Source organism: Poecilia mexicana, unplaced genomic scaffold, assembly GCF_051168715.1.
Source record: "Poecilia mexicana isolate PSO_F unplaced genomic scaffold, ASM5116871v1 scaffold_2, whole genome shotgun sequence".
Classification (NCBI taxonomy): Eukaryota; Metazoa; Chordata; class Actinopteri; order Cyprinodontiformes; family Poeciliidae; genus Poecilia; species Poecilia mexicana.
The window spans coordinates 26,040,344-26,049,576 of record NW_028263371.1 but is presented as its reverse complement, the minus strand read 5'-3'; the positions used below and the strand labels follow the sequence as shown (position 1 = coordinate 26,049,576).

Here is a 9,233-nt window from a genome sequence, read left to right as displayed (position 1 = left end):
AAAAATGGTTTTCAAGAAGCCCATATTTGTTTAATGGTCAAACTTAGATGTGTTTTCATTAGCCGTAAGTCAAAAAATATATTTTTTTTATCATAATGTGTAATTGGCAATTGGTTACTGAAATAAATTAACTTTTTCCAAATATAATTAATCGAATATGACAGTATATGTCTATTAGCATTTTATACTATTATTTTAGATAGTTATTTTAAAGTTTATGGTTTTACAAGATACAACCAATCAGAAGGCTAAAACATTTAAAATGTTATTGTTCAACATTTTCAGAAAAGCCTTCATGCAAAAGTTAGCTGTGAGTTTATTTTGAAGGAGTAGAGCGGAAGTTGCAGACCTAAATGTTGACCAACCTGACTGGGGGCGTTGAACGCGCAGTGAGCGGACGAGCGGCGGGGAAATAAATAGTCGCGACAGAGCGGCAGCTTTGTGAAGGGGTCGCACCAGCTCTCTAATTACTATCCGTGGTGGAAAACACGAGACCTGCGCGGCTCGCGCTGCCGTCGCACGAACCTCAGCCGCTGCACCACTGGCGCGCGCTCTGGAAACGCGAGGAAAACATCTGTCCCGTGGGGTTTGAGCGCGTGCGTCGCTGCACAGCTGTCCAGACAATGAAAACTCATCCATAAACTTCGTTGAAAACATCATGTCGGGACGTAATGAATTGATTTTTGTGGGGGAAACTTTTATTTATGATCCAGAATTCCTGTTTTGATTTTCTGCTCATTTTAGGTCATATGGTGCTTTCTTCTCTTTGAAAATGTGTTAGAACTCGTTTTCAATTCACTCAAAGGAGTGTTTTAAAGTTGGATCAAGCCACCTGTATCAGTGTTTTACACATAAATTAGCATTTTTAATTACATATATTTATTTCTTTTTCTTTTTTTTGCATTGTTGTAACACTAAGCCTCCACATTGGACATCAATAAAAAAATCAACAGGGGTCAGCAGCCAATGTCCAGAATCACAAAGTTACACTCACCTCTGGAAAAATAAATAAATAAATAAATAAAATAAAACGCAATGTATTAACTTGTAACAGTTCTTACTAGAAAAGAGTCATATGATTAAATAAAAAAACAAAAAACAGCCATTTTATTTCTATTGTTAGATTTTAGAATAAAAAAATACAAATCTAAGTTTTTCAAAAAGAGAAGATATGCATTTTGTTGAATTCTCTATATATGCAATATTAAAAAGGGTCATAACCTAATAAAAGATCTCAAAGCTCCATCACTAGTTTAGAAATACGATGCAAAAATGTCTTAAAAACATGCAATAATGCAAAAGAAAGGAAAAAAAATATTTTCATAAGCTTTATTTTTTAAAAACATTGCTAAGTGTATTATTATTTTAGCTTACACATGCGGATCCGAAGCCACATGTTGCAAACCCCTGAACCAGAAAGACTCTCCAAAATGCGTCCAGTTTGGGGTTGATGTGTCTGGCTCCCTCTAGTCGACTAACAGATTATTGCAGTTTATTTTACATCAAACATGTCTAAAAAGTCAACAAAATGTGAAATTATGCTCATAATTCACATTTTACAGCCACACAATATGCCTTACATATATGCCTTCTTAAACAAATTGTATAATAATTAATTGAACCTGCCTGCATTGTTTGAAAACTAGGTTTAATTTAAATACTTTTTTTGTAAAGTGTCTTAAGGTGACATATTGTAAATTGTCACAATATGAAGAATAATTTAAGTATCGGCTTTATAAGTTTTATGTTGGAAAAACATTGATTTGGAGAAGTGTTTCTTCCGCCTTAATTTGCTATTTAATGATATATCTTTTTTATTGTATACTTTAAAAGACAAGAATTTGTAAATATTTTAATATTTTTGTCTGGTTACCTTGTTTTGAAATATCAAATCAGATGTTTTGATCAGTATGTTTAACCAAATACAGTTTTACTCTTAGTTGAGTAATTTACTTGACTTTTTTATTTTTATTTTTTCTAAAAAGTCACTTCATATTTTTCCAGTGGTTCTAATCTTCCATAATTGAATAAATTAAAGTAAAATGTATTTTCATGTTTTCTTGTTGTAATTTGCACCACCGACCACTCGTGTCGCTGTTGCAAAAATGCACAATTTCCCGGCTTCACACTCGGCTTCTCGTTTCGTCATTCCGGTGCTCCGGTCGCCTCGCTCCCTCCCGGTGCTAACACCGTCGGGCTTGGCCGTGGGAGCGTAATGGCGGTGCACCGGGGACCCTCTACGAAATGGTTGTTTACCCGGGAGCAGCTGGAAAACACCCCGTCTCGACGCTGCGGGATAGAGGCGGACAAGGAGCTCTCCTACAGGCAGCAGGCCGCCAATCTGATCCAGGACATCGGCCAAAGACTCAACGTGTATCCTTTGTGAGGGCAGCGGCTAACCGGTTAGATGCGGTTACCGTGAGCTTACAGCGTCTCTTACTTGGTTTTTCTCAACGGTTTCTACTCTTTCCGTAACAAATATGTATTTATAACTAAAAAAGACGTGATCAAACCAGGATATGTTGATGTTTACGAGTCACCAGAGTAGCACGGGCCTGTAATTAGCTTAGCTATTGTTTAGTCTGGTTCGGTTTCTATTGTTAGCATCGACACGTTTTATATATATCATTAACAGCCAACAGTACTTTAGAAATAGACATATAATCCACCAGGAGATCGAGGCCTAAGCACCAGTTTTCTCCCTGATTTAACTAATGTTACGTCAGTCGTTTTCTTGGGTCGAAATTTCTGGCTAAGCGCTGGTTTCCTCTACGTCATCCGCCTTTCTTCCTTAACTCCTCATACAGGTCTCAACTAATAATCAACACCGCAATAGTTTATATGCATAGGTTTTATATGATCCACTCGTTCACCAAATTCAACAGAAATGTAAGTACAACAGCAGTTCGCCTGCTATTAACGCAGACTTGTACGTTAATGGGAGTAATTAACGCTGTTTCCATCGTAATTAACAGATAATTTCCCAGACGACGTTATTCCTGGCAGCCAAAGTGGAGGAGCAGCCCAGGAAGCTGGAGCACGTCATTAAAATAGCCCAAGCCTTCATTAACCCGCAGGACCCCGTCCCTGACACTAAAAGCAGTGTAAGTAATGCAATATTGAAGAATTGATTTTGGTTTTGGCTGGATCTCTATGGTGTTACTCTAAGGCAATCCTGTGTTTCAAAATCATTTTAACCAAGAGAAAGTAAAAGGCTGTGACCGTGTGGCTGATGTCATTTTTGCTTTGTGGTGAAAAATCCAAGCCTTTGTAAGAAAAAGTGTTTGCTCTTCATCCCTACTCCATTCTAGATATATTTAGAACAGAGGAATGTTCTAGAACAGTGTTTCTCAACCCTGGTCCTCACCGCCCCCATGCATGTTTTAGATGTGCGTCTATTCCAGAACAACTGATTCAAATGATTGGATCACCATCAAGTGCTGCAGAAACCTGTTAATCACCCAGAGATACAATTAAGGCATGTGGCAGAAGGGAAACGCCTAAAACATGCAGGGCAGGGGGGCAGGGGGTCGGTGAGGACCAAGGTTGAGAAACATTGTCCTAGATCAAAGCCAGTTCTAATCAGTAAACGGCTGATACTTCACCATCTTGGCAGACCAGTTTGAGTCCAGCTTTTTTGTATTGCAGTGGAATTGTTTGAACTCTTCTCCTGATTGGTATTGTGTGATTCTTTTCATGCTTTGTTTGCTCTCTGTAAACTATGGACATAGATGGGAGAAAACCCCCCACTGTGGCTGCTGAACTGAGTTCATCCAGCCTCTCTGTAATTGATGGAACATTTGCAGTTCTGCATTCACAGATTTTTCTAGGGAATGCAACTCCAAATTCTTCTTTGCCAACTATATACACATATTTTTATTCAAGTTTTCTCTCAAACACACAACTTTGTGCTTTAACTGGACCGCTCTAAAACATTACCTTGTTTTGACTTTGATAGTACATGCAGAATAAGACGCATATTTTGCATTTCTTTCTTTCTTTTTATTTTTTCAGGCATTCCAACTGCTGGCACAAGAGCTTGTAGCCCTGGAAACGATAGTGCTGCAAACGCTGGGTGAGAAATCCGCCTCGTTTTATTCAGCGTCTGCGTCGAGTCACTGATTTTTTGTTGTTGTTTTGTTTTCACATTAACATGTTTCTTTCTATGTTGGTTACAGGTTTTGAAATTACAGTTGATCATCCTCACACAGATGTTGTGAGGTGTTCCCAGCTAGTGCGAGGTATTGCCTTTTTTTCCTTGCAAAGATTTACAGTAAATCAAGTTTATTTGAGCTAAAGGGAACTTTAATTTTATTTATTTTTTTGGTTTCATGGATTCCCAAACTACATAGAGTGCATGTTGTGACGTAAAGCTTGTTATATAAAAGAGTTTTAAAGCATCTTTCTCTCTTCTTTTACAGCAAGCAAGGATTTGGCACAGACTTCCTATTTCATGGCTACCAACAGGTTATTATCCTGTTCCCATTCTTGCACTGTAATGGCACACTATGGCTTCCTGTCCTGCAGGGTCCCCCTTCCTGTGTCCAACGCCCTGCGTGCAGCCTGGACCCTGGGAACCCCCACGCTGGGAAGTACCGGCCAGGCTGCTGTGTGCGGTGTATTGTACAGGGGCTCAGTGTTGGCACAGAGGGGTTGAATGCACAGTGTGGAGTGTAGTGTTGCTGTTTACCTCTCAGGGTTGTTTGGTACCGAGTGCACATGTCTAAAAAACACAAACGGTAGCCTGAATATAGATTGCCGCTAAAGATTCTTTAACTTATAGAGTTTCTTGGTAAGTATAGTTCAGTTTTTTCTTAATTTTAAATTTTTTTTCTGTATTTTTTAAACATTTTTTTTACCTATCCTTTTACAGAAACGACAAACTATACTGCAAGCTAAAAGATTCTTTCTTTCCTTTTCTTTTTTTTTTTTTTTACTTAAAACCCCATCCGTTTTGTACTCTTTGTATAAATACATGGAAGAAAAACCGAACAAACATACGAAAATGGCAGAACATTTAAATAGTGAAAGCTTGAGATGAAACATCCTCTCTTTATTACTGCCATCTTGTGGCAGTGTTGGTAGCAGCAGGTCACTTTAATTTGCACGCAAACTAATACGACCTCCTATTAAAACATTATATATAATTAAATGAATAAAAGTGAATAAATCAACCAGGTGATAAATAAGTTAACAAACATCTGTATTAACCTTCAGTTTATGCTTTAAATAGTTGAATTTGAGAAGTCTTTCAAGGTTTCTAGTGTTTGTTCTAAAAATATGTGATAAACACAAAATATTATCACAGTGCCAATCTTTTTTTAATTGGATGTTTGCTTTAAAATAAATATTTGGCTGCAGTGGCTTAATCTTTCACTGAAAACAAGGAAATCCAGTTTTTAATTTGAGTACATTAATATAAAATCAAAGTTTAGAGATTATTCTGAACAGACTGAAGCGTGTCCCATTTATTTTAAATGTAAATGTCCATAATTTTGGTGTAAATATTTAGTTAAAAAGATGTATTTCTACCAGTTCACTCTTGGTTAAGGTGGAGGATTTGTTATGCTGGTGGGTCGGTATGTTTTCATGACATATTTGATTATTTTGTCATTTTTAAATGTTTACTAAAAAACATTTGCTGTTAATGATTAATCTGTTTTAAGGTTTTTCCATTTCTATCAGGGGTGCCAACAAATAACTGGGAAAAGTTCTAACCCTGTAAAACATTAAGTCAACCAGATGTGTTTCTTAGACATAAGATTTGTGCTTTTGCTCTCTTTTCTAATTTTTAAAAACAAATGTAGCTTTATATTTTTGAATTTTTACTTTTTTGTATGTTAGAAAAGGGGAAAAATGTTTAATAATCTTAAAAACCTTGAGTAATTCCTACTTTTAATATGTCGTCTACCTCATTGCAGAAAGTATAAACAGAAATAACGGCCTTGATTTAATTATTTACCATGTGCTACATAGCTTTTTGGTTATTTTGGGCCTGAACTGGAGGAACATGTACAGAAAAAGAAAGCGATTTCACACAAGTTAAGGCTTTGAACCTCAAATTGTCAGGAAGAGACCAAAAACCAGTTGAGAGAAGCAGCAGAATAAATTTTTTTTTCCCGTCAAGAGGACTTGATGTTCAGCAGGGTCTCCCCACTGGTCCTCATCCACAGTTTCTATGGTAACCAGCTGTGGCAGGCGGAAGTACTCGGCCCATTTAGCTTATTTGTTCCCTATTTAATTTCCTGCGTCACCGCATTCTGGTAGCTAACTTTTGAATGTGTGCATAAACAAAATGATGACATGAAAGAAAGTATTCCTGGTTCATACTGTCTGCAATGAAGACTTTATTACAATAAACGCCCAGATTTTTAACACCATGTCATAAATGTTTTTAAACATTTTCCAGCTCTAGAAGGTAAGATGATAATTGAAAATGGATGTTGATAACTTAGTCGCTGTTTGTTGAATGAGCTGGGTGATCTTTTCTGGACACAGTGATGTATCTCTGGGGTGTGCCATGTCTCTTCTTGCAGTTTGCACCTCACCACCTTCTGCCTGCAGTACAGGCCAACAGTGGTTGCATGTGTCTGCATCCACCTGGCCTGCAAGTGGTCCAACTGGGAGATCCCGGTGTCCACAGACGGGAAACACTGGTGGGAGTATGTGGACCGCACCGTAACGCTACAGCTGCTAGATGGTGAGAATGTAAAACCATGGTGATTGCAGTCTGGAGTTTAATTTAAGGATGAAAAACGAACCACACCTGTCTTAGTTGGCTTGTTTTTCCATATATTCAACCAAACATCCGTCCATTTAACAGTTTCATCCATCCATCTGCTTATCCATCAGTTTATCGAACCATCTATTCTCCATTTTCCTGGTCCCACAGACGTCTGTAGAAATATCTCCTGCAAATTGAAATTGTTGTAAAAGGACAGAGAACCCAGAAATACAGAGTCTGTTGTGTATCAAATTATTGCAGATTTAATATCTGCCCTTTTTGTTGCTTCCAGAGCTCACCCATGAGTTCCTTCAGATTCTGGAGAGGACCCCCAGCAAGCTGAAGAGGATACGAAACTGGAGGGTAAGTCCAGAATGATCCACCTACATGACCTGCTGCAGTGACGCGTTGATTCACAATCCTCTGATCTGTCCCTCTGCAGGCCATTCAAGCAGCAAAGAAACCAAAGACTGAAGGCTCGGCTGTGGAGAGTGCCTTCCAGGGGACGTCCTTAGACGGCCTTCCTGGTGTAACCAACTCCTTCTTCCCCTCCACCTCCTCGTCAAACTCCTCAGAAATGTCCAGCCTGAGCTCCATAGCCGCCTCTTACCCCATGTACCAGCAGCTCAGCGACCAGTTCTCCCAGCCTGCCCACTCAGACTTCACGCTAGTCAAACACAAACACAAAGCCACAGCCGCCGGCTCCAGCAGCGACCACGAGCCGCTGGGCGCCGCTTCCTTTTCACGGCCGCAGAAAGTCTTGACTCTGGAGAAGTACAGGGTGAAGCAAGCAGGAGAGCTGGCCTTGCAGAACGGCGTCAAGGAGGAGCTCGGCGCCGACGTTTATGCTCCCCCAGCCGTCTCCTCGCACCACCACAAGAGACGCTCCCAGCAGCACCAGCCGCAGGCCGGCCAGTCGGGTGACGGCAGGCGGGAGAAGGCGAGCTCGAAGAAGCCCCGGCTCGCCTCTTCCTACACCGAGAACGGCTCCGTCACGGGCGAGGAGTTCAAAATGAGAATCAAGGTTTCTTCGGATCAGGGCGCCACTCTGTCGGGGAAGGACAAGCACAAAGAGCACGGCGGACACCGCCACTCCAAACACAGCCACTCCCACTCATACTCCATCGGCGGGAACAGCAGGGTGACGGCCGATGGCGCCGCCTTCTCTGTCCGAGCTTCTGGCGGCCATTTTAACGACAGCAGCTCCTCCGGCTCGTCCCGTAAGAGACAGTATGCCGACTCTGGCGGCCACAACAACCACCACCACCACCACTCGTCCTCCAAGAGCAGCAGGTCCTCCAAAGGAGGCGTCGGCTCGGCTCACTACCCGTCGGACGGCGGCCAGAGAGCGATGGAGCTCCACGATGGGACGAACGGCATGCTGCTGTCCAACGGCCAACACACTGACTACAAAAACACTTTTGACATGCTGGACTCTTTACTAAGTGCCCAAGGAATGAACTTGTAACTGTGAGTCCCTAGATTTATCTAGGATGAGGTTTTATAGAGTTTAAAAAGTGAAATTTATCCGTCTTAAGTTATCTGCATCACCCTCAGTCGTGTCTACACACTGATTATTGATGATTCCTATCAAACTATAGAGCTGTGTATTAATTCCTCGCAACACAAAAGAAAAAAAAAACCATGTAAGAGTTGTTTTAGGAATGCAGCTGGAAAATAATTCCTTTAAACGTTATTTTAATGTGCACGTTTTAAGTCACAAAAAGAGGAAAAGGAAGAAGAAGAAAAATGGCTGACATTTTGCTGCCTTTGTGATAGTTTACACTTAATTTTTTTGTTGTCCTTCAGTTTTGTTCCACAGAAATCTCAGGTCTTAAACATTTTTTGATAAAAGAGAGAGCGCCTCCCTCCGGTGCGGTGGGGGAGGATGGATCAAACTTTTGTATCTGATCCAGAGAAAAATGGTCTGCTAACGTTACAGAGTGCAGAACAAATGGGAGGCCCGATTTATTTGCTATTTAAAGGCCTACCAGAACCTGGTGAGCACTCATTTCAGAGCTACAGACGAAGCTAACACTGCTGTGGATGTGCATCGAAAGCATAGCAGCTAAAATTAAAACAAAAAAAAAAAAATCTCGTGATTGTTCTAGTCAATCGCTATTCAGTATGATAAATGTTATTAACCATCTGAAAATACAGATCTCTAAAGTTGTGTATATAGGACTGTAGTTCAGAAGTGTTGGTTACTGCATCAGTCCAAACGACTCCATTGTATTAAAATCCAAAGCAGACTGTATTGATGAACAAAACCTTGACTTATGTATTGGGAGCCCAAATAAAAATACGCAAAACTGACAGCCATTGTTTCCCATTTTCTTCTATTGACTAACATGAAGAGATGGAAAAAGGAGATATTTTTGGTTCCTGCAGTTCTGGAATGTATAGATTTTGCTTTCTGCAAAAAGTGTTGAAATATAAAAGGCTCTTCTGGTCATAAGAATGAAGAAAGTGGAGTAATTTTAATTTTGGTTGAGAAATAGCTTCTTGT

At 40.2% G+C, this 9,233-nt stretch overlaps 1 protein-coding gene across 1 annotated transcript; it reads left to right on the top strand.

Annotated features, from left to right (window-relative positions):
- Window positions 1-2,153: 2,153 nt before the first annotated feature.
- On the top strand, window positions 2,154-9,042 carry ccnt2b (cyclin T2b). Its single transcript, XM_014981596.2, has 9 exons — window positions 2,154-2,373; window positions 2,808-2,889; window positions 2,976-3,104; window positions 4,015-4,075; window positions 4,179-4,241; window positions 4,422-4,467; window positions 6,537-6,700; window positions 7,017-7,087; window positions 7,167-9,042. The coding sequence occupies exons 1-9, from the start codon at window positions 2,216-2,218 to the stop codon at window positions 8,190-8,192; spliced, it is 1,800 nt and encodes a 599-aa protein (XP_014837082.2). The 5' UTR covers window positions 2,154-2,215; the 3' UTR covers window positions 8,193-9,042.
- Window positions 9,043-9,233: the final 191 nt, after the last annotated feature.

Excerpts from the sequence above, each read along its gene's own strand:
- ccnt2b (XM_014981596.2), top strand. The coding sequence starts at position 2,216 with ATGGCGGTGCACCGGGGACCCTCTACGAAATGGTTGTTTACCCGGGAG. Across the intron at positions 3,105-4,014 it reads TCCCTGACACTAAAAGCAGT|GCATTCCAACTGCTGGCACA; the intron begins GTAAGTAATGCA and ends TTATTTTTTCAG. Across the intron at positions 6,701-7,016 it reads AACGCTACAGCTGCTAGATG|AGCTCACCCATGAGTTCCTT; the intron begins GTGAGAATGTAA and ends TGTTGCTTCCAG.